Source organism: Lepus europaeus, chromosome 7, assembly GCF_033115175.1.
Source record: "Lepus europaeus isolate LE1 chromosome 7, mLepTim1.pri, whole genome shotgun sequence".
Taxonomy (NCBI): Eukaryota; Metazoa; Chordata; class Mammalia; order Lagomorpha; family Leporidae; genus Lepus; species Lepus europaeus.
The window spans coordinates 174,093-197,520 of record NC_084833.1 but is presented as its reverse complement, the minus strand read 5'-3'; the positions used below and the strand labels follow the sequence as shown (position 1 = coordinate 197,520).

Genomic DNA, 23,428 nt, shown 5'->3' with positions numbered 1-23,428 from the left:
TCCCCGGGCCACTGCTGTCTGGAGTACTCTCCTTAGAAGGACAGAGAGACGGGCAGACATGCGGGCAGAGGGCTCCCAGGTGCCCGCAACAGCCCGTGCTGTTCCCAGGGAGCCAGGCTGGGTCTCCCGAGTGGGAGGCACCGACCCAGCTGCCAAGGCCTCGCCTGCCACCCCAGGGTGCAGGGAGCAGAGCCACTTGGAGGGGGATGCAGGCGCCCACGCCCCAGTCCCGGGCAGATCTGCGGCTGGACTGTGTCCGACCCACAGGCTGTGGCCACTGCTCCCTGCCTTCACCTCTTCGTTCGGTTCCGAGTCACAGCTGCCACGCGGTCACCCAGGAAGTGATGTGGGAGGAGCCGGATGACTGTCCGGGAGCCCAAACAGCCGTACGGCAAACGCCAGGTCCAGGGCAGCAGGAAGCTACTGCTGGGGTGGGAGGTCATAGCCGTGACCCTGTGGGTGTCCTGGTGGCACTGAAAGTGGCCCCATCCCCCAGTGCTCTGCTGGCCAAACCCCCGGTGGGGGTGGGGGAAGAGGCTGTCACAGCCCACATGCAGGAGCCCCCCCTTGTTGGGAACCATCCGGCCACATCCCTGGGCACGCCCCCAGTCGGTCACTCCAGCCTCCAGAGCCGCCCGGCTGTGCCCCCTGCTCCGAGCTGAAAGGGCTCAGGCCCCTGGCCTCTCCCAGCTGAGATGCACAGGCGGGGGGTGGGATGGGGTCCACTCTGGACCTGCAGGGCTGGAGGGTGGTGCCCGCTGTGAGGAGTGGAGGCCGGGCTACTCCAGCAGGGTGTGTCCGCAACCCCCTCCCCAGGCAGACACCCCCTCCACAGGGGGCACGCCCCTCCCCCACCCAGCCCCAGGTCCCCAGGAAGGAATCCCGGGGCCCCCAGGGGGGCGGGGTGCTCCTGGCCACTGGCTCCTCCCTGTCACTGCACCTGGGTGCGGCAGGGGAGGGGCGGAGGAGCCGGGAGAGGGAGGGGTGAGCCCCACGCGGAAGTCGGGAAGGGCGGCCTCACCTCACACACTCCGACCCCCGGCATGCAGGTGAGTCTGGCGGGTGGGGCCTGCAGCCCCCGCGGACGGTGCTGCCGGCCTCACCTGGACGGAGGCTGTGGCGGGCTCCCCGCAGGTGCCTGGCAGGAGGCAGTGTGGGTCCCCCCGGGCCACCAGAGCCCTCCGGGGGGACGGGAGGGCTTGCCCACCTGGCCTGAGCTGCCTGCGAGACCCCAGATCCGGCAGCTGGTGCCCATGGGGCTGGGGTCCCTGCTGCCCAGGCAGAGGTGGGACCCACAGAACGGGGGGCTCTGGGGACATCTCCCACCTCTCTCTGCCAGGGAAGAGGCCACCTGTGGCTGGTGCCAGGCTGAAACGCAGGGAGGTGCGGCCCGAAACCAGCCTCCCACTCGGCTCCCGGCCCACAGGCCGCTCCCGGCTGCTCTCAGGGCCCTCGTGGGCCCTGGCTCCTTGGGCCAGCACGGGGACGCCCTTGGCCTGGCCCCAGCTCCTGCCACGAGCCCCGCGCTGGCATGCAGAGACTGGGCTGGTGTGGGCTCCCTGCAGCCTGAGCAGTTTCCCCTGAGTCCCGGGGGGAGGAGCCACCAAGCCCCCCCCCCAGGGACACTGCCCCCCTTGTCCTCTCCTAGTGGGTGCCCCCAGAACTGCTGCTGGTGCTGGGGCCCAGCCCAGAGGGGGGCTTTGTCCATCTTCTTCCTGCCTCTCGCATCGTGGGGGCGGCTTTGGGGCAGGGGGGGTCGGATGAAGACCCCAAGGCACATGGGGCCACCTGCCCCTTCCACGTCCTCATGTGGCTGAGGGTGGACATGGCCCCATCCCTGCCCTGGGCATCGGGAGCCTGGGGAGTCCCACGTGGCATCTGGGGTCCAGGGGCATTAAACACTCTGCTTGGCCGGAGGCGAGCCCAGCCCCCGCCTGTGAGGGTGCCCACGGGCCAGCTGCACTGGGCACCGGTGAGATGTGGGGCTATGAACACTGGCCCTAGAAGACAAGGAACTCATGGACAGCCTGTCCCCAGGGCCTCTGGGCAGCCATCCTGGAACCTGTCCAGCAGTGGGGTGGGACTGGCTGGACATGGCGGCCTTGCACCTGGTGGACTGGTGTGTGTGTAGCTCTGCCCCGTGCAGCCCCCGTATTCAGCAGTGGGGTGGGACTGGCTGGACATGGCTGGACATGGCGGCCTTGCACCTGGTGGACTGGTGTGTGTGTAGCTCTGCCCCATGCAGCCCCCGTGTTCAGCAGTGGGGTGGGACTGGCTGGACATGGCTGGACATGGCGGCCTTGCACCTGGTGGACTGGTGTGTGTGTGTAGCTCTGCCCCGTGCAGCCCCCGTGTTCAGCAGTGGGGTGGGACTGGCTGGACATGGCTGGACATGGCGGCCTTGCACCTGGTGGACTGGTGTGTGTGTGTAGCTCTGCCCCGTGCAGCCCCCGTGTTCAGCAGTGGGGTGGGACTGGCTGGACATGGCTGGACATGGCGGCCTTGCACCTGGTGGACTGGTGTGTGTGTAGCTCTGCTCTGTGCAGCCCCCGTATTCAGCAGTGGGGTGGGACTGGCTGGACATGGCTGGACATGGCGGCCTTGCACCTGGTGGACTGGTGTGTGTGTGTAGCTCTGCCCCGTGCAGCCCCCATGTCCAGCAGTGGGGTGGGACTGGCTGGACATGGCTGGACATGGCGGCCTTGCACCTGGTGGACTGGTGTGTGTGTAGCTCTGCCCCGTGCAGCCCCCGTGTTCAGCAGTGGGGTGGGACTGGCTGGACATGGCTGGACATGGCGGCCTTGCACCTGGTGGACTGGTGTGTGTGTGTAGCTCTGCCCTGTGTAGCCTCCGTATTCAGCAGTGGGGTGGGACTGGCTGGCTCTGCCCTTGTAGCCCCCGTGTCCAGCCCCGGGGAGGCGGGCCCCATTTCCAGGAGGCTGGGGCAGTTGTCCCGGGGCTGTGCCTCTTCTGGGGGGTGGGGGAGTCCGGTGGCAGACTGGACAGCCTCCCCTGCTGAGCTTCTTGGGGCTCTCTGGTGCCCCAGTCCTGCCCATCGGGGTCCCACTGAGCCCCTTCCTGTCCTGGGCCCCTGGTCCTGTCCGGCTTATGCTGCAGGTCTTCGGTGCTGGGCCCATGCTACTGCTGTGGGGGAGGAGTCCCGAGTCCACAGGTGCAGCCCCATTCTCCGTCCCCCATGCGACCCCAAGGCAGGCAGGCAGGCAGGCAGGCAGCAGACACCACGGGCTGCTTGAGACTTTGCCCTGGTCCGGGGTGGGAGACGCCAGTCCCAGGGAGCGCAGGTGCCCCACCCTGCTCCGCGTGGCTCCTGAGCAATGACCCAGGGCAGGGGAGACGTTTCAGGTGCCACAGCCACTCCTGAGCAGGGGCGCCATCCGTGGCAGTGCCCAGGAGCCTGGAGCGGGAGGGGTGGGTGTAAGCAGCGGCAGGATGAGCGCCGGGCACCACCCGGGCCAGGAAACTCGGCCAGGCTGGATGGGGGCAGCTCTGGGCTCCCAGTCTTGGCGACTCGGGGAGTCTGCTGCTCCCGCTGCCCTGCTGCGGTGGACGTAATGGAGACTGAGGGGCACAGCCGGGCAGACAGGCCTCGCCCTGGACTCAGCAGCGCCCGGTGTGTGGGGGAGGAGCAGGCACCTGGTTACAGGCAGCCTCAGGTCGAGGAGCACAGTCATCCGGAGACACTCATGCCTCCACACCTGACGGGAGGGGGCGGGGCATGCAGCCGGGACTTCCTGGAGGAGGCAGGGTGGGGAAGGCGAGGGGTTACAGGGAGCAGGAGGTGCCCGTGTGCGGGGCCGGGGCTGCCCAGGGACGGCAGGAGGCAGAGGCCAGAGCCCAGGGCCCAAGTCTGGTGAGTGGCATCCATTCGAGCACCGGGAGGGAGGCACCCGGCCTCTGGCTGCAGGGAGGGAGGCAGGGTGCCCACGGGGCAGGGGTGCACACAGAAGCTGCAGTGTCCAGTCCCTCTGCTCACATGTGGTCAGCCTGGGCCCTGGCCACAGGGAGTCCCCAGCATCACAGACAGCTCTTGGCGTCTGCCAGTGCCCCCCCCACCATGGGACCCAGGCTCCTCCCTCAGCCTCTGCGCCCAGGACACCCCTGTGAAGGCCGCGCCGTGGGCAGCTCTGTCCTCTCGCTGCCCAGGTTCTCAGGGTCCCTGAGCAGCTCAGGGTCGGCCTTGCCCTTGTCGCCTGGCCACTGCCCAAGTCCCCAGCCTCTGCCCACCATGTGGTGCACACCCGTGGGCGCCAGAGAACCCCAGTGAGCACCTCCCCCTCCAGCCACTTCCCTCCCTGGGCCAGCGCTGGCTGTGGCGTTCCCAGTTGGGGTGCTAGTGGCCCCGGCAGCACTGGTGACTGCCCCAGCATTTGGGGGTGCCGCACCGTCCTGAGAGCCCAGATGGAGCTCCCAGCTCCTGGCTCCTCGCTGCTGCTCCTCCTGAGGCCCATTTTAAAAATTGGAGGGTAGGGGCCGGCGCTGTGGCGTAGCAGGTAAAGTCGCTGCCTGCAGTGCTGGCATCCCACATGGGCGCCGGCTGGAGTTCCAGTGGCTCCACTTCCATTCCCTGCTCATGGCCTGGGAAAGCCGTGGAAGATGGCCCAGGTGCTTGGGCCCCTGCACCCATGTGGGAGATCGGGTTAGAGCTGCTGGCTCTGGCCACTGCCACCGTTTGGAGAGTGAACCAGCGGATGGAAGGCCTCTCTGTCTCTGTCTCTTCCTCTCTCTGTGACTCTGCCTCTCAAATAAATAAATAGATAAATCTTGAAAATGCAGTTTGGGGTTGGGGAGCTGAGTGTGTGGTGCAGTGGTTACGGAGCTGCTGGTGTCCCACATCAGGTGCAGCTGGCTCAAGTGCCCGGACCCTGCCACCCACGTGGGAGACCCGGGGGAGCTCCATGCTCTCGGCTCCAGCCTGGTCTGGCCCTGGCTGTCAGGGGCGTCTGGGGAGAGACAGCACTCTGTGTCTGTCAGATAAATAAATGTATAAAAGGAAAGAACCGAGCCTGGGCTGTTGGCGTCTGCACGCCCAGCCCCGTGGCAGCTCCGTTGTCCCAGCACGGCTGCCCCCTGGGGAGGCCAGCACCTGGCTCAGCCGGCTGCAGGGAGGGGCCCCTGACCTCGCATCTGCCCCCACCCAGGAGGAAGAGCACCTCCAGGTCCCCATGGGGACAGAAGGGGACAGCTTCCCACTGTTGGACATGTGTCCTCAGGAGGTGAGTCCGCGGGGTCCTCCCCAGCTAGGCCCTTCCCTGCCCCACGCCTGGCCTGGGCCCTATACCCTCCTCCTGCAGACCCAGGCCCCTGAGGAATGGGACTACGTCCTGGTGGCCGACCGGCGCACCCAGAGAAGCCACCAGCAGGTGCAGCGGCAGCAGCTGTTCCTGGAGGAGCTCAGGAGGAAAGGCCTCCACTTCAAGGTGGGCTGGTGCCTAGCAGGGGCGGGGCAGGGGCGGGGGCTCGGCCAGGCTGGTGCCAAGGGCCCCTGCGGTCCCTTGCCCCCAGGTGAGAGAGGACCAGAAGCAGGTGTTCTTTGGAATCCGAGCTGACAGCAGGATCTTCGACCTGTACCACACCCTTCTCGTGGAGCCCGAGGGTGCCACCCCCAGCGCCGAGCCGGCCAAGCTGACCCCCGTCCCAGCCACCACTCGGTGAGGACCCTGTGCCCACCCACACAGGCAGAGCACGGGACACACCCAGGGCTCACATGGTCTCCAGGTGGAGGTGACGGGTGTGTGGGCGGGGCTCCGTGGCTGCTCCAGGGGGTAGGTGGGATGTGGAGGCCCCTCCCCCTGGACTCAGTAGACACCCACTGTCTGGGCTGAACACCCCTCCCTGGACGTCCACCCCGGCCTCCTCTCCCCCAGGCACCTGCTTCTCCAACAGGGGCACTCCCCCCATCCCCTGCCGCCCCAGGCCCCTCCGGGCTGGGCAGGCCTGGTCAGTGCAGCCTGCTGCAGGACACCCCTGGGATCTGGCTGCTCCCAGGGAGGACCACGCGCCCATAGGGGCGCCCGGCTGTCCCTCCTCTGGGCCACGTGGCCGTGGCCGAGCCCTGGAGCTCTGAGAGCCTCAGGGAGCAGGGCAGGGGTGGCTCCCGGGAGTTCTGGGGTGATCTGGACGGTGGGGAGATGGCGAGAAGGGGCAGCCCCAGGCAGGGCCTCACCCTGGATGCTGGGGACAGGCCCGAGCCGAGAGGACTGTCGGGGTGGGCTCTGCCAGGACGTGGGGGCAGGGGCCAGGGCCACGCTGACCCCACACTTGGGTTTCAGAATCCGCATCGTCAACTTCATCCTGAACAGCAAGACGGCGGCTGGCGGTAGGACGGCCAGGGCGGGGGGGGGGGGCCTGCCTCTCCCTCCCACCCTGACGCACGGCGCGTACACCCCCAGGCACCTTTGAGGAGCTGGTGAAAGACGGGGTCTTCGAGGCCAGGTTCCCCCTGCACAAGGTGAGCTGTGCGCCAGCCGGGAGGGGCCGGGCCGGGCTGGGACCCCAAGGTGGGAGCTCTCACTGTGCCTGCACCCAGGGGGAGGAAGACTTGAAGAAGAAGTGGGCCCGCTGGAGGGACATGGCCCAGGAGCAGCCGGTCGATGAAATCAGGTGATCTTCCCCAGAGGCCACTGGCACCTGCAGCAGGCACACCTGTGCCCCCACACCTTCACACTTCCTGCACAAACACACGTGTGCCTGTTCACACGTTGGCCCCCACAAACACACCTGTGTCCCATGCACACGCGTGTGTCCCTGCAGACTCTCCACCTGTAGATGGGGGCGCTGTGGGTGAGCAGGCTCCTCCTCAGCCGCCGTGGCCTTCACCGTGGGCCCCCCACACCCACGGCCTCTCCCACACCCACGGCCTCTCCCGTACCAGGGCCTCCCTGGCTATTGCTGCCTGACAAAGGATGGGGGGCAGGGGCGGGTTGCAGCGGGGGGAGGGAGGTTGTGGGTGCGGGGAAGGAGGCTGTGGGTGCAGAGGGGCCATGGGAGGCCGTGGGTGCGTGGGGGCATGGGTGCGGGGGGTCTGGGTGTGGGAGGAGTGGGTGCGGGGGGCCATGGGAGGCCATGGGTGTGGGAGGCATGGGTGCAGGGGGTGTGGGTGTAGGGGACCATGTGAGGCCATGGGGGCGGGGGCGGGGCACGGCGGCCCTGACGAAGGATGGGGGCAGGGGTGGGTTGCAGCAGGGGGTGGGAGGCTGTGGGTGCGGGGGATTTGTGGGTATAGGGGTGTGGGGGCTGGGGGGCAGGGCACGGTGGCCCTGACGCCGGCAGGATCCGGGTCACAGGGGCTACTTCGGCGAGAAGGTGGCGCTGTACTTCGCCTGGCTCGGCTGGTACACCTACATGCTGGTGCCCGCCGCCCTGGTGGGGCTCCTCGTCTTTCTGAGTGGTTTCGCCCTGTTCGACGCCAGCCAGATCAGGTGGGCCTGGGGCTAGGGGCAGGGTAGGGGGACCCTGGTTGGGAGGAGCTGGCGCCAACCTGACCCTGTGCCCCCAGCAAGGAGATCTGCAACGCCACAGACATCTTCCTGTGTCCCCACGGCGACCGCCAGCGCAGCTTCCAGCCGCTGTCAGACACCTGCACCTTCGCCAAGGTGTGCGGGCGGTGGTGTGGGCCCCTTCCCCGGGAAGGCGGGGTGGGGTGGGGGGGCCGGGGAAGGAGACTCGGGCGGGCGGAGGCGCGGGCCTGCGGGGCTGCATGGTCCCCTTCCCCAGGACGGTGAAGGGAGACCCGGCCCCAGCCCAGCCTCCCCTGCCCCAGCTCACACACCTCTTCGACAACGAGGGCACTGTGCTGTTCGCCATCTTCATGGCGCTGTGGGGTGAGTCCCCGCTGGGCCCTGGGCCACGGGGGCGGGGGCGCCGGGAAGGCCCAGGGTCGCCCTGCAACGCCGCCCCCTTCCTCCCGCTCAGCCACTGTGTTCCTGGAGGTCTGGAAGCGGCAGCGGGCGCGCGTGGTCCTGCACTGGGACCTGTACGGCTGGGATGAGGACCAGGTGAGGCGGGCGGCGGAGGTGGGGTCCCCAGTGGGAGGTGGGGTCCTTGATCAGAGGTGGATCCCCAGGACAGAGAGGGGTTTCCCGGGTCAGAGGCAGCGTCCCCGAGTCAGAGGCGGGGTCCCCGGGTCAGAGGGCAGGGTCCCCACGTCTGAGGCGGGGTCCCCACGTCTGAGGCGGGGTCCCCGGGTCAGAGGCAGGGTCCCCACGTCTGAGGCGGGGTCCCCATGTCTGAGGCGGGGTCCCCGGGTCAGAGGCAGGGTCCCCATGTCTGAGGTGGGGTCTCCAGGTCAGAGGCAGGGTCCCCACGTCTGAGGCGGGGTCCCCACGTCAGAGGCAGGGTCCCCACGTCTGAGGCGGGGTCCCCGGGTCAGAGGCAGGGTTCCCTCGTCTGAGGCGGGGTCCCCATGTCTGAGGCGGGGTCCCCGGGTCAGAGGCGGGGTCCCCACATCTGAGGCGGGGTCTCCATGTCTGAGGCAGGGTCCCCACGTCTGAGGCGGGGTCTCCGGGTCAGAGGCAGGGTCCCCATGTCTGAGGTGGGGTCTCCAGGTCAGAGGCAGGGTCCCCACGTCTGAGGCGGGGTCCCCGGGTCAGAGGCAGGGTTCCCTCGTCTGAGGCGGGGTCCCCGGGTCAGAGGCAGGGTCCCCACGTCTGAGGCGGGGTCCCCGGGTCAGAGGCTGGGTCCCCACGTCTGAGGCGGGGTCTCCGGGTCAGAGGCAGGGTCCCCACGTCTGAGGCGGGGTCCCCGGGTCAGAGGCAGGGTTCCCTCGTCTGAGGCGGGGTCCCCGGGTCAGAGGCAGGGTCCCCACGTCTGAGGCGGGGTCCCCGGGTCAGAGGCGGGGTCCCCACGTCTGAGGCGGGGTCCCCATGTCTGAGGCGGGGTCCCCGGGTCAGAGGCAGGGTCCCCACGTCTGAGGCGGGGTCCCCGGGTCAGAGGCGGGGTCCCCACGTCTGAGGCGGGGTCCCCATGTCTGAGGCGGGGTCCCCGGGTCAGAGGCAGGGTCCCCACGTCTGAGGCGGGGTCCCCGGGTCAGAGGCGGGGTCCCCACGTCTGAGGCGGGGTCCCCATGTCTGAGGCGGGGTCCCCGGGTCAGAGGCTGGGTCCCCTCGTCTGAGGCGGGGTCCCCGGGTCAGAGGCGGGGTCCCCACATCTGAGGCGGGGTCCCCACGTCTGAGGCGGTGTCCTCGGGTCAGAGGCGGGGTCCCTGGGTCAGAGGCTGGGTCCCCACGTCTGAGGCTGGGTCCCCGGGTCAGAGGCAGGGTCCCCACGTCTGAGGCGGGGTCCCCGGGTCAGAGGCTGGGTCCCCGGGTCAGAGGCGGGGTCCCCGGGTCAGAGGCGGGGTCCTCACGTCTGAGGCGGGGTCCCCACGTCTGAGGCGGTGTCCTCGGGTCAGAGGCGGGGTCCCTGGGTCAGAGGCTGGGTCCCCACGTCTGAGGCTGGGTCCCCGGGTCAGAGGCAGGGTCCCCACGTCTGAGGCGGGGTCCCCGGGTCAGAGGCTGGGTCCCCTCGTCTGAGGCGGGGTCCCCGGGTCAGAGGCAGGGTCCCCTCGTCTGAGGCGGGGTCCCCGGGTCAGAGGCGGGGTCCCTGGGTCAGAGGCGGGGTCCCCGGGTCAGAGGCAGGGTCCCCATGTCTGAGGCAGGGTCCCCACGTCTGAGGCGGGGTCCCCACGTCTGAGGCGGGGTCCCCGGGTCAGAGGCGGGGTCCCCACGTCTGAGGCGGGGTCCCCACGTCTGAGGCGGGGTCCCTGGGTCAGAGGCGGGGTCCCCGGGTCAGAGGCGGGGTCCCCACGTCTGAGGCGGGGTCCCCACGTCTGAGGTGGGGTCCCTGGGTCAGAGGCAGGGTCCCCACGTCTGAGGCGGGGTCCCCACATCTGAGGCGGGGTCCCCGGGTCAGAGGCGGTGTCCTCGGGTCAGAGGCGGGGTCCCCGGGTCAGAGGCAGGGTCCCCACGTCTGAGGCAGGGTCCCCACGTCTGAGGCGGGGTCCCCACGTCTGAGGCGGGGTCCCCGGGTCAGAGGCGGGGTCCCCGGGTCAGAGGCAGGGTCCCCACGTCTGAGGCGGGGTCCCCGGGTCAGAGGCAGGGTCCCCACGTCTGAGGCGGGGTCCCCGGGTCAGAGGCAGGGTCCCCACGTCTGAGGCGGGGTCTCCGGGTCAGAGGCAGGGTCCCCATGTCTGAGGCGGGGTCCCCGGGTCTGAGGCAGGGTCCCCGGGTCAGAGGCGGGGTCCCCATGTCTGAGGCGTGGTCCCCACGTCTGAGGCGTGCCCGGGGTCTTGCCCGGGGTCTTCCCCAGGAAGAGATGGCGCTGGAGCTCATCAACTGCCCCGACTACCAGCTGCGGCCACACCAGCACTCCTACCTGCGCAGCAGCATCATCCTGGGCCTGTCCCTGCTCATGGTACCGGGGCTGCGGCCAAGCGGGCCTGCCCCTGCGTCCGGCCCCTGCCCGTGGACCCCCGGGACCCTGCCCCTGCGTCCGGCCCCTGCCCGTGGACCCCCGGGGCCCTGCCCCTGCGTCCTGCCCCTGCCTGTGAACCCCTGGGGCCCTGCGTCCCATCCTGCCCCTGCCCGTGGACCCCCAGGACCCTGCGTCCCATCCTGCCCCTGCCCGTGGACCCCTGGGGCCTGCTCCTGTGTCCTGCCCCTGCCCGTGAACCCCCGGGGCCCTGCCCCTGTGTCTTGCCCCTGCCCATGGACCCCCAGGACCCTGCCCCTGCATCCGGCCCCTGCCCATGGACCCCCAGGACCCTGCCCCTGCGTCCTGCCCCTGCCCGTGAACCCCTGGGGCCCTGCGTCCCATCCTGCCCGTGAACCCCCGGGGCACTGCGTTCCATCCTGCCCCTGCCTGTGAATCTCCGGAGCCCTGCGTCCCATCCTGCCCCTGCCCGTGGACCCCCAGGACCCTGCCCCTGCATCCTGCCCCTGCCCGTGAACCCCCGGGGCCCTGCGTCCTGCCCCTGCCCGTGAACCCCTGGGGCCCTGCGTCCCATCCTGCTCCTGCCCGTGGACCCCTGGGGCCTGCTGCTGTGTCCTGCCCCTGCCCACCTCCCCACCATGCCCCACTGTGCCCTGCAGATCTGCCTCATGGTCGGCATGGCCCACGTGCTGGTGGTGTACCGTGTGATGGCTGCGGCTCTCTTCAGCAACTTGAACTGGTCCTTCCTGGGGGAGGAGCAGGTGACCACGGCCGTGGTGGTGACCGGGGCCTTGGTGCACTATGTGATCATTGTCGTCATGACCAAGGTGGGGGAGCCGGGGGCAGGGGACGGGGGGCGGGGAGTCTGCAGGGGCCCCCGCTGAGCCCCCTGTGCTGCCCCCTCCTGCAGGTCAACAAATATGTGGCCCTGAAGCTTTGTGACCTTGGTGAGGAGAGTCCTGCCCAGGCTGTGGCGGGGGGGGGGGGGGTGCTTGGGGCGGGGGCCTCGCTCGGAGCTGCCATCAGAGGCCCAGGCAGGGGTCTCGGAGCCTCCTCAGAGGCCCAGACGGGGGTCTCGAAGCGGCCCTCAGTGGCCCAGGGCGGGGGTCTCGGAGCCGCCATCAGAGGCCCAGGTGGAGGTCTTGGAGTCTCCTCAGAGGCCCAGGCGGGGTCCCGGAGCGGCCCTCAGAGCCAGCCCCGCCCTGTGGCCGAGTGGCCGAGTGGCCTGGGCTCCACGACCTCTGGTCCTTACAGAGAAGCCCAGGACGTTCTCGGAGCGCGAGCGCAAGTTCACCGTCAAGTTCTTCACGCTGCAGTTCTTCGCCCACTTCTCCTCGCTCATCTACATTGCCTTCATCCTGGGCAGGTAGGAGCCCCTCCCTGCCTGGAAGCCCCCCTTCCTGCTCCGCTCCCCAGGGAGCCTGCGGCCAGGGCCAGAGAACTGCTCCTCCCAGGGGCAGCAGGAGGCCCAGGGCCCCTCAGCAGGCCTGGGTGGTCTCCCGGCCGTCTCACCTGCAGGCTCAGGGGCACCGGCGCTGTCTCCGGTTCTCTGCCTGCCCGGCGGTGCACGGCCGTGTGTGTCAGCAGCCAGACGCTGCCCTGGGCAGGCGGGGTCAACACGGAGCTGGGTGTGGCAGGGTGACCTCAGAGGCCTCAGGACCGGGTGGCCCCACAGTCCAGTGTCCGTGGACGCTGCTCATGGCCAGTGCAGAGAGGGAACCAGGCCAGACTCAGACAGTCGCTCCCAGGGCATGCCCCCAGTGCCCCCGGCCCTCGGCTCAAGTGTGCGTGAGTTCTGGGGAGACCTGCTGCACCCACAACATTCGGCCACAGCTCCCCAAAATGTACGCCCTCCCCAGTAGCACACACAGCTCCATCGCCCCAAACCCCAAGTCTCAGCTCAGTCCAATGTTAACCCGAAAGTCCAGAGTCCAGAGTCTCATCTGATACTCTAGGCCCAGGGCTGGACAGAAACAAAAACAAGTCGCACGCCTCCAAGACGCGAGGGCCAGGCAGGCAGAGGGCACACGCATCCATCCCGAACAGGCAGACAGGAACCAGCCCTCACAGGCCCGAGCAAGACCTCAGCCCCGCAGGGCAAGCCCAACGGCCCCCCCGCACCGGCACCGTGGACAAGGCCACGTGAGCCGGAGCCCGGAGCTGGTCCCGGGCAAGGGGCAGCCTTGAAGCCAAGCTGCACCCGTCTGCCTCTGGCACCTGGACGGGCAGGGCGGCCTGGGAGCGGCCTGACGCCGGCCCTGTGCGCAGGAGGGCATGCGCCGTGCCAGACACACTGTCGTGTCTTCACTCCTCCTCTGGCCCTGCAGCAAATCCTGCAGAACTCCCTGCGGTGCCCTCCCGTCTCCTGTCTCACTGCGCAGCCAGGAGCGGCCTGAGCACAAACCCAACCCCGCCAGCTCTGGGGCCCAGGGAGAGAGGGGCTCCTGGCTTCCAGCCTGTGCTGCGCCCAGTTCTGCCAGCACCCCGGCCTCCCCAGCCCCCGTCCAGCGCACTCCAGCCTCCAGGCTCTCCCAGCCTCTCGCTGCGAGCTGGCGCCACAGCCACCTCCACATCTGTAGGGGGTCGTGGCCGCGCCCCCGCTCCTGGCTGCAACCCTCCGTGTCACTCTGCTCTCCCTCACGCTAGCCAAGACGCCGAGGGGAGCTTTCTGGGCAGGAAAAGGCTGTGTGGGCGGGGGGGGGCAGGGTGGCACGGCGCACCAGGGAGCAGAGCTTCTCACAAGGGCGCCCCCCACGGCCTGAGCCCCCCTCAGCGGGGTCTTGGGGGCAAATCCCACTGAGCCTGTAGCACCGACCCTGGGGCTCTGCACCCACTACCTGCAACGCAGCTGCTGGCCTCTGCCTGTTGGTAGGGTCCTAGCACCTGTGGCGTGGTCATGTCCATAGGTCCTCTCACGTATGATGGGAGTGTGTCTGGCATGGTTGTGGCACATGGGTCCTCTCTCATATGACGGGAGCATGTCTGTGGTGTGGCCGTGGCACACAGATTCTTTCTCATGTATGATGGGGGTGTGCTGTAGCTGTGGCATGTGGGTCCTCTTTCATGTATGACAGGAGCGTGTCTGTGGCATGGTCATGGCACATGGGTCCTCTCACATATAACGGGAGTGTGTCTATGTTGTGGCTGTGGCACATGGGTGCTCTCACGTATGACGGGAGTGCATCTGTGGTGTGGTCTAGCACACGGGTCTTCTCACATGTGACGGTAGTGTGTCTATGGTGTGGCCATGGCACACAGGTGCTCTCACGTATGATGGGAGCATGAGTGCATGGCCATGGCACATGGGTCATCTCTCACATATGATGGGAGCGTGTGTGGCATGGCCGTGGCACAGGGCTCCTCTCATGAATGATGGGAGTGTGTGTGGCATGGCCATGGCACATGGGTCTTCTCTCATGTATGACAGGACTGTGTCTGGCGTGGCTGTGGCACAGGGCTCCTCTCACATATGATGGGAGTGTGTCTGGTGTGACCGTGGCACACAGGTCATCTCTCACGTATGACAGGAGCATGTGTGGCATGGCCATGGCACGGGGCTCCCCTCTCACCTATGACAGGAGTGTGTCTGGCATGGCCGTGGCATGGGACTCCTCTCACGTATGATGGGAGTGTGTCTGGCGTGACCATGGCACGGGGCTCCCCTCTCACGTATGACGGGAGTGTGTCTGGCGTGGCTGTGGCACACAGGTCCTCTCTCACGTATGACGGGAGTGTGTCTGGCGTGGCTGTGGCACGGGGCTCCTCTCACGTATGACGGGAGTGTGTCTGGCGTGGCTGTGGCACGGGGCTCCCCTCTCACGTATGACGGGAGTGTGTCTGGCGTGGCCGTGGCACGGGGCTCCTCTCACCTATGACAGGAGTGTGTCTGGCGTGGCTGTGGCACACAGGTCCCCTCTCACGTATGACAGGAGTGTGTCTGGCGTGGCTGTGGCACGGGGCTCCTCTCACGTATGACGGGAGTGTGTCTGGCGTGGTAGTGGGACGGGGCTCCCCTCTCACGTATGACGGGAGCATGTGTGGCGTGGCTGTGGCACACAGGTCCTCTCTCATGTATGACGGGAGTGTGTCTGGCGTGACCATGGCACGGGGCTCCTCTCACGTATGACGGGAGTGTGTCTGGCGTGGCTGTGGCATGGGGCTCCCCTCTCACGTATGACGGGAGTGTGTCTGGCGTGGCCGTGGCACGGGGCTCCTCTCACGTATGACGGGAGTGTGTCTGGCGTGGCTGTGGCACACAGGTCCTCTCTCATGTATGACAGGAGTGTGTCTGGCGTGGCTGTGGCACGGGGCTCCTCTCACGTATAACGGGAGTGTGTCTGGCGTGGCTGTGGCACACAGGTCCTCTCTCATGTATGACAGGAGTGTGTCTGGCGTGGCTGTGGCACGGGGCTCCCCTCTCACGTATGACGGGAGCATGTGTGGCGTGGCTGTGGCACGGGGCTCCTCTCACGTATGACGGGAGTGTGTCTGGCGTGGCTGTGGCACGGGGCTCCTCTCACGTATGACGGGAGTGTGTCTGGCGTGGCCGTGGCACGGGGCTCCTCTCCACGTGTCTGTGGGGCTCGGACCGTGCCTGTATTTGGATCTCGTCACGGTGCAGCTCCGCGTTTTCCTGGGTTGAGTCGCCTTTCTCTCCTCACTGCCTTTCCCAGCCGTCGAGCCCTCCCCAGCCTGGGGTCTCTGTGTTGCTCCCCTGGATTTCCCAAGTCCCCAGCCACCGTCCTGCCTGGTGGGTCTCGGGTTCACCTGTGAGTGCACCTGGGCAGGACGTTTTCCAAGGCCTCAAGTGTCTCAGCCTGACTCTGCCCATGTGTGGGACCAGTGTGGCTGGGCTTAGCAACCTGAGCTAAAAGGGTTTTCCCCTCTTGGAGGGAATCGCTCCTCTCCTCTGAGGCACAAAGTGGCCGCTGGGAGGCAAGCAGGGGCCTGAGCCCCCCAGGCCCCTCCCCTGGTCAGGGGAATGCAGGGGTGCGTGACTTCCCCCGCCTGCCTGGGCAGGCCATGGGCCCTCCCTGCTGAGATCCATCCTGGTGAGGGCCCCGGGTCCCCTCCTCCCTCGTCCCAGCGCCCTTGGCTGCGTCCACCCCTCCCTGACCCGCACCCAACACCTCGGTCTTTGTTCCCGAGGATCTTTTCAGTTAAAGCCTTAATTTCTAAGAGCTCTTTAGTTTTTAACGATTTACTTATTTCTTTAAAAAAATATGGATTTATTCAAAAGGCAGAGTTAGGCTGGCGCCGTGGCTCAACAGGCTAATCCTCCGCCTAGTGGCGCCGGCACACCGGGTTCTAGTCCCGGTCGGGGCGCTGGATTCTGTCCCGGTTGCCCCTCTTCCAGGCCAGCTCTCTGCTATGGCCCGGGAGTGCAGTGGAGGATGGCCCAGGTGCTTGGGCCCTGCACCCCATGGGAGACCAGGATAAGCACCTGGCTCCTGGATTCGGATCAGCGCGGTGCACCGGCCGCAGCACGCCGGCCGCGGCGGCCATTGGAGGGTGAACCAACAGCAAAGGAAGACTTTTCTCTCTGTCTCTCTCTCTCACTGTCCACTCTGCCTGTCAAAAAATAAAAAGAAAAAGAAAGGCAGAGTTAGAGAGAGAGAGAGAGAGAGAGAGAGAGAGAGAGGTCTTCCATCCGCTGGTTCACTCCCCAAATGGCCACAACGGCTGGAGCTGCGCTGATCTGGAGTCAGGAGCCAGGAGCTTCTTCCAGGTCTCCCACACGGGGGCGGGGGCCCAAGCACTTGGGCCATCTTCTGCTGCTTTCTCAGGCCACAGCAGAGAGCTGGATCAGAAGTGGGGCAGCCAGGACTTGAACCAGAGCACACATGGGATGCAGGCACTGCAGGCGGCGGCCCTACCCGCTGTGCCACAGTGCCGGCCCCTGTTCTTTATTTGTGAGCAGAGAGGCTGACAGGAGAGCTGCCCTGCACTGTCCCATCCCCCAAGCGTCCACAGCAGCTGGGGCTGAGCCAGACCAACAGAGCCAGGAGCTCCCTCCAGGCCTCCACGTGGGTGCAGGGGCCCAGCTGCTTGAGTCTGCCGCCTCCAGGGTGTCCGGATGTGGGTCGGGGCGTCTCCCCCGGCCTGGCCTGCACATCTGTCTGGCAGACGCGGTGTCTCCTCGTGATGTCTGCTCTGCCGGCACCACCCCCTGGGCCTCGTCTCTGCGGGTCCCTCCCTCTCCCCACCCTGTCTGCGGGTCCCTCCCTCTCCCCACCCTGTCTGTGGGGTCCCCTCCCTCCCCCCACCCTGTCTGTGGGGTCCCCTCTCTCCCCCCACCCTGTCTGTGGGGGTCCTCTCTTTCCCCCACCCTGTCTGTGGGGTCCCCTCTCTCCCCCCACCCTGTCTGTGGGGGTCCTCTCTTTCCCCCACCCTGTCTGTGGGGGTCCCCACTCTCTCCCCCACCCTGTCTCTGTGGGAGTCCCCCTCTCCCCACCCTGTCTGCGGGGTCCCTCTCTCCTCCCACCCTGTCTGTAGGGTCCCCTCTCTCTCCCCCACCCTGTCTGTGGGGGTCCCCCCTCTCTCCCCCACCCTGTCTCTGTGGGGGTCCCCTCTCTCTCCCCCACCCTGTCTGTGAGGGTCCCCCCTCTCTCCCCCACCCTGTCTATGGGGTCCCCTCTCTCCCCCCACCCTGTTTGTGAGGGCCCCCTCTCTCTCCCCCCACCCTGTCTGTGGGGTCCCCTCTCCCCCCACCCTGTCTATGGGGTCCCCTCTCTCCCCCCACCCTGTCTGTGGGGTCCCCTCTCTCCCCACCCTGTCTATGGGGTCCCCTCTCTCCCCCCACCCTGTCTGTGGGGGTCCTCTCTTTCCCCCCACCCTGTCTGTGGGGGTCCCCACTCTCTCCCCCACCCTGTCTATGGGGTCCCCTCTCTCCTCCCACCCTGTCTATGGGGGTTCCCTCTCTCCCCCCACCCTGTCTGTGGGGTCCCCTCTCTCCCCACCCTGTCTATGGGGGTTCCCTCTCTCCCCCCACCCTGTCTGTGGGGTCCCCTCTCTCCCCACCCTGTCTATGGGGGTTCCCTCTATCCCCCCACCCTGTCTGTGGGGTCCCCTCTCTCCCCCCACCCTGTCTATATGGGGGTTCCCTCTCTCCCCCCACCCTGTCTGTGGGGTCCCCTCTCTCCCCACCCTGTCTATATGGGGGTTCCCTCTCTCCCCCCACCCTGTCTGTGGGGTCCCCTCTCTCCCCACCCTGTCTATATGGGGGTTCCCTCTCTCCCCCCACCCTGTCTGTGGGGTCCCCTCTCTCCCCACCCTGTCTATGGGGGTTCCCTCTCTCCCCCCACCCTGTCTGTGGGGTCCCCTCTCTCCCCACCCTGTCTATATGGGGGTTCCCTCTCTCCCCCCACCCTGTCTGTGGGGTCCCCTCTCTCCCCACCCTGTCTATGGGGGTTCCCTCTCTCCCCCCACCCTGTCTGTGGGGTCCCCTGTCTCCCCACCCTGTCTGTGGGGTCCCCTCTCTCCCCACCCTGTCTATGGGGGTTCCCTCTCTCCCCCCACCCTGTCTGTGGGGTCCCCTCTCTCCCCACCCTGTCTATATGGGGGTTCCCTCTCTCCCCCCACCCTGTCTGTGGGGTCCCCTCTCTCCCCACCCTGTCTATGGGGGTTCCCTCTCTCCCCCCACCCTGTCTGTGGGGTCCCCTGTCTCCCCACCCTGTCTGTGGGGTCCCCTCTCTCCCCACCTTGTCTGTGGGGTCCCCTGTCTCCCCACCCTGTCTGTGGGGTCCCCTGTCTCCCCACCCTGTCTGTGGGGTCCCCTGTCTCCCCACCTTGTCTGTGGGGTCCCCTCTCTCCCCCCACCCTGTCTATGGGGGTTCCCTCTCTCCCCACCCTGTCTGTGGGGTCCCCTCTCTCCCCACCCTGTCTATGGGGTCCCCTCTCTTTCCCCCACCCTGTCTGTGGGGTCCCCTCTCTCCCCACCCTGTCTATGGGGTCCCCTCTCTCCCCCCACCCTGTCTGTGGGGTCCCCTCTCCCCCCACCCTGTATGTGGGGTCCCCTCTCTCCCCACCCTGTCTCTGTGGGGGTTCCCTCTCTCCCCCCACCCTGTCTGTGGGGTCCCCTCTCTCCCCACCCTGTCTATGGGGGTTCCCTCTCTCCCCCCACCCTGTCTGTGGGGTCCCCTCTCTCCCCACCCTGTCTATGGGGGTTCCCTCTCTCCCCCCACCCTGTCTGTGGGGTCCCCTGTCTCCCCACCCTGTCTGTGGGGTCCCCTTTCTCCCCCCACCCTGTCTGTGGGGGTCTCCTCTCCCCCCACCCTGTCTCTGACAGCTTTTTCAGGCTTGTCTTGGGTTTCCGGTGAACTGCATCATTTCCTAAGCTCCCAGGTATGACCTGGGTTGAGGCTGTGGTGAATCCCTGCCTCAACAGACTGTGGCTGGACTGCAGAGCGCCGTGGGCTCACGGCAGGGGGCTCACACACACGTCCCTTACAGCTCCCAGGCCCTGGGGCCACGCACAGCTGGCCAGGCCAGCAGGGTCCTGGGCCCTTCCCGCCTCCCCAGCCTCAGGGGCCTCTGACGTCCTTGGGTCCTGACCCTTTGCCCGTGTCCAGGGCCTTCTCTGTCCTGCCTCGGGCCTCCCTGTCCCCCGCGGAGGGACTCTGGACAACCCAGGAAGACCTCCCTGGTCGGACTGCGGAGACCAGGCGTCTTGGGGCCGTCCTGGCTCTGTGGAAGCTGCCTTCTCTCCTGGAGTTCCCGGTAGCTTCCAGCGAGGGCGTGAGCCTAGCGGGGCTCAGCGTGGGTTCACCGGGCCAGCCTTGCTTTGATTTGCTTTGTAGATGTGGGATTGTATTTTCCTGGTGGTTCCTCCCTGGCAAACCCACGGCTGCCACGCTGCGCATGTCCCTCCCTGGTGCCAGCCCAGCGTGTGTTGTTAGCATGTTAGGGAAATGGCGACTTTAAACACAAAACAGCCCCGTGTGGAGATGCGGGTCTGCCTCGAGCTCACGTGCAGGCCGTGTACGATGTGCAGATAGACGTGGGAGTGTGGGTGGCGGGGGTGGGGGTGGGGGATCGCGCACCCTCCTGTCCGGTTCCCTTCCAGCTCCACCCTCCCCCCAGGCCTCATTCTCTTCCCCAGGATCAACGGACACCCTGGGAAGTCCACGCGCCTGGCTGGCCAGTGGAAGCTGGAGGAGGTCAGACTGTCCCGAGGCTCCGCAGCCTGGCCGAGCCCCCCCCCCCCACGCCCCTGACCACCCGCCCGCCACCCCCCCTGCAGTGCCACCTCAGCGGCTGCATGATGGACCTCTTCGTGCAAATGGCCATCGTCATGGGGCTGAAGCAGACGCTGAGCAACTGCATGGAGTACCTGCGCCCGTGAGGACCCCCGTCCCCACCCCACACCCAGCCCCAGAGCCACTGCCTGCGCCCCACGCGTCCGCGTCCCCCCAGGTGGCTGGCCCACAAGTGGCGCTCCATGCGGGCCAGGTTGCACCGCGCGGCCGCGGACCCTGAGCTCGCCGACTGGCGGCGCAACTACCTCCTGAACGCAGTCACCACCTTCAGTCTGTTCGACGAGTTCATGGAGATGAGTGCGTGGGGCGTGAGGGGTGGCGGGGCGCAGCGGGGCGCTGCGGGCGCAGGGCTCCAGCGCCCTGAGGTGGACCTCAACCCCACCCTGCCCCCAGTGATCCAGTATGGCTTCACCACCATCTTCGTGGCCGCCTTCCCGCTGGCGCCACTGCTGGCCCTCTTCAGCAACCTGGTAGAGATCCGCCTGGACGCCATCAAGATGGTGCGGCTGCAGCGGCGCCTGGTCCCGCGCAAGGCCAAGGACATCGGTCAGCGGCCATGGCGCTGGCAGCCGGGAGGGGAGGGGAGGGGTTCGGTGCCTGCAGCCTTGCCACGGGGTGAGCTCTGCCTGGGCTTGGCCCCAGGAAAAGGCAGGTCCCCCAGGATCTGGCCCCCAGGGCTTGCAGCTGTCTGGTCTGTGTGGGGGGAAGGGCTCCAGGGCCATGCCGGAGCTGAGAGCAGCTGGCACCAAGCTCCATACAGGGGTAGGGGGGCCCTGAGACAGCTGGCTGGTCACCACGCTCCATACAGGAGCCAAGTGCTGGTGTGGGGAGGGGGAGGCAGGTGCCACGAAGGATCCCGGTCTTGGTCCAGTTTAGGGGGTCCCGTGCCTGGCAGTGGGGGTCCAGGAAGCGGAGCTGGCTTGGGGGTGCAGGGTGAGGGGCAGGAGGGCTGGGGGGCAGCATCACGGGAGGAGCTGGCAGCTCACCCTGCTGCTGGGGCCCAGGGACATGGCTGCAGGTGCTGGAGACCATTGGGGTGCTGGCTGTCATCGCCAACGGCATGATCATCGCCTTCACGTCTGAGTTCATCCCCCGCGTGGTCTACAAGCACCGCTATGGCCCATGCAGCCAGGGCAACCGCTCTGCCCAGGAGTAAGGCCCAGCCTCCCTGGAGACCCTCACAGCCTCCCCCCAGGGGAGGCTGGAACCCCCCTCCCCCATCTCTGCCATCGCTGGAGGCTAACACGGCATCGCCCAGGGGCTTGGGGGCGCCCACTGGCCCTGCCCCCATCCTGCTGCCGAAGCAACAGGGCCTGGCACATCTTACCCCTGCCCTCTGGCCTCTCCGGGGCTGCTGCACCTGCCAGTCCAGCCCAGGCCCAGCCAGGAGCTCCCCTCAGCCGTGTTCTTGGCCAGGGACCTCCTTCCACACGGGGAGATGGAGGAGGTGGAGGGGGCCCGTGGTGTGTCCCAGTCCCCACTGACCCCACAGGACACCCGGGGCCAGAGGAGCTGCAGCTGGAAGCCCGCATGGCCCTGGCCCTCTCCCTCTCCCCAGCTGCCTCACAGGCTACGTCAACCACAGCCTGTCCATCTTCTACACCAAGGACTTCCCACGCTCCTCCGCGGCGGCAGAGGCCTCTGGGAACGTGACCGAGTGCAGGTGGGGAGCCCCTGCCCCGCCGGCCCATGAATGCCCTGCGAACCCTTCCCAACTGACCTCCGGGCCTGGCCGCCGCAGGTACCGGGACTACCGCAATGCTGGCGACTACAACCTGTCTGAGCAGTTCTGGTTCCTCTTGGCCATCCGCCTGGCCTTCGTCATCCTCTTTGAGGTGGGCCAAGGCCCTGGGGAGGCCCCACTCTGCCCACCCAAGGCCCCGCTGGCCCTGACCTCGCCCCCCTCCCGCTGCCCCCAGCACGTCGCTCTGTGCATCAAGCTCATTGCGGCCTGGTTCGTACCAGACGTCCCTCAGTCCGTGAAGAACAAAGTTTTGGAGGAGAAGTACCGCAAACTGCGGGAGAGGATGCGGTAGGAGGGGCAGAGCGGTGGGCGTGGGCGGAGCTAGGGTGGACTGGGCAGGGCTGGAGTGGGCTGGGTGGGGCTTGGCTGGGCGGGGCTGAGGTGGGCTGGGGTAGGGCTGGGCTGGAGCTGGGACTGGGGTGGGCTGGACTGGGGCTGGGCGGGGCTGAGGTGGGCTGGGGTAGGGCTGGGCTGGAGCTGGGACTGGGGTGGGCAGGGCTGGGCTGGGCTGGGGAGGGGCTGAGGTGGGGCTGGGCTGGGCTGGGCTGGGCAGGGCTGGGGTGGGGCAGGGAGGGGCTGGACTAGGGCTGGGGCTGGCCTGGGCAGGGCTGGGGTGGGCTGATGCAGCAACCCCACCCTTGCTTCCAGCTTCAGTTCCAAGAGCACCGAGGTGTAGAGAACCCAGAGCTGCTACCAGGAGCAGCTGGTAGACAGAGCTGCCTGCACCACCTCCTACCCTGCCCGCGGCTCTGCACATGTGTGTGTGTGTGTGCTGTGTGACATATGTGTGGTGTGTGTGCTGTGTGACATATGTGTGGGGTGTGTGTGTGTGTGTGCTGTGTTAGGAGGTCGGGAATCGGCCTGTGTGTGTGTGTGTGATGTGTTAGGAGGGAGGTCGGGAATTGGCCTGTGTGTGTGTGTGAGTGTGTGTGTGTGATGTGTTAGGAGGTCGGGAATCGGCCTGTGTGTGTGTGTGAGTGTGTGTGTATGATGTGTTAGGAGGTCGGGAATCGGCCTCTGTGTGTGTGTGTGTGTGATGTGTTAGGAGGTCGGGAATCGGCCTGTGTGTGTGTGTGTGTGTGATGTGTGATGTGTTAGGAGGTCGGGAATCGGCCTGTGTGTGTGTGTGTGTGTGATGTGTTAGGAGGTCGGGAATCGGCCTGTGTGTGTGTGTGTGTGTGTGATGTGTTAGGAGGTCGGGAATCGGCCTGTGTGTGTGTGATGTGTTAGGAGGTCGGGAATCGGCCTGTGTGTGTGTGATGTGTTAGGAGGTCGGGAATCGGCCTGTGTGTGTGTGTGTGTGTGTGATGTGTTAGGAGGTCGGGAATCGGCCTGTGTGTGTGTGTATGTGTGATGTGTTAGGAGGTCGGGAATCGGCCTGTGTGTGTGTGTGTGTGTGTGATGTGTTAGGAGGTCGGGAATCGGCCTGTGTGTGTGTGATGTGTTAGGAGGTTGGGAATCGGCCTCTGTGTGTGTGTGTGTGTGTGATGTGTTAGGAGGTCGGGAATCGGCCTGTGTGTGTGTGTGTGTGTGTGTGATGTGTTAGGAGGTCGGGAATCGGCCTGTGTGTGTGTGATGTGTTAGGAGGTCGGGAATCGGCCTGTGTGTGTGTGTATGTGTGATGTGTTAGGAGGTCGGGAATCGGCCTGTGTGTGTGTGTGTGTGTGTGTGATGTGTTAGGAGGTCGGGAATCGGCCTGTGTGTGTGTGTGTGTGTGATGTGTGATGTGTTAGGAAGTCGGGAATCGGCCTGTGTGTGTGTGTGTGTGTGTGATGTGTTAGGAGGTCGGGAATCGGCCTGTGTGTGTGTGATGTGTTAGGAGGTCGGGAATCGGCCTGTGTGTGTGTGTGTGTGATGTGTTAGGAGGTCGGGAATCGGCCTGTGTGTGTGTGTGTGTGTGATGTGTGATGTGTTAGGAAGTCGGGAATCGGCCTGTGTGTGTGTGTGTGTGTGATGTGTGATGTGTTAGGAAGTCGGGAATCGGCCTGTGTGTGTGTGT

At 66.9% G+C, this 23,428-nt stretch overlaps 1 protein-coding gene across 1 annotated transcript; it reads left to right on the top strand.

Annotated features, from left to right (window-relative positions):
• Nucleotides 1-990: 990 nt before the first annotated feature.
• ANO9 (anoctamin 9) lies at nt 991-22,274 on the top strand. Its single transcript, XM_062197694.1, has 24 exons — nt 991-1,049; nt 5,160-5,234; nt 5,313-5,438; nt 5,524-5,669; nt 6,291-6,337; nt 6,411-6,469; nt 6,548-6,621; nt 7,305-7,439; nt 7,517-7,613; nt 7,781-7,841; nt 7,933-8,015; nt 10,306-10,410; nt 11,088-11,255; nt 11,339-11,375; nt 11,683-11,794; nt 19,529-19,586; nt 19,670-19,767; nt 19,843-19,982; nt 20,079-20,231; nt 20,690-20,837; nt 21,244-21,348; nt 21,427-21,520; nt 21,605-21,717; nt 22,078-22,274. The coding sequence occupies exons 1-24, from the start codon at nt 1,044-1,046 to the stop codon at nt 22,103-22,105; spliced, it is 2,268 nt and encodes a 755-aa protein (XP_062053678.1). The 5' UTR covers nt 991-1,043; the 3' UTR covers nt 22,106-22,274.
• The last annotated feature ends 1,154 nt before the right edge of the window (nt 22,275-23,428 follow it).

Excerpts from the sequence above, each read along its gene's own strand:
- ANO9 (XM_062197694.1), top strand. Across the intron at positions 5,670-6,290 it reads CCCGTCCCAGCCACCACTCG|AATCCGCATCGTCAACTTCA; the intron begins GTGAGGACCCTG and ends CTTGGGTTTCAG. Across the intron at positions 6,622-7,304 it reads CAGCCGGTCGATGAAATCAG|GGGCTACTTCGGCGAGAAGG; the intron begins GTGATCTTCCCC and ends TCCGGGTCACAG.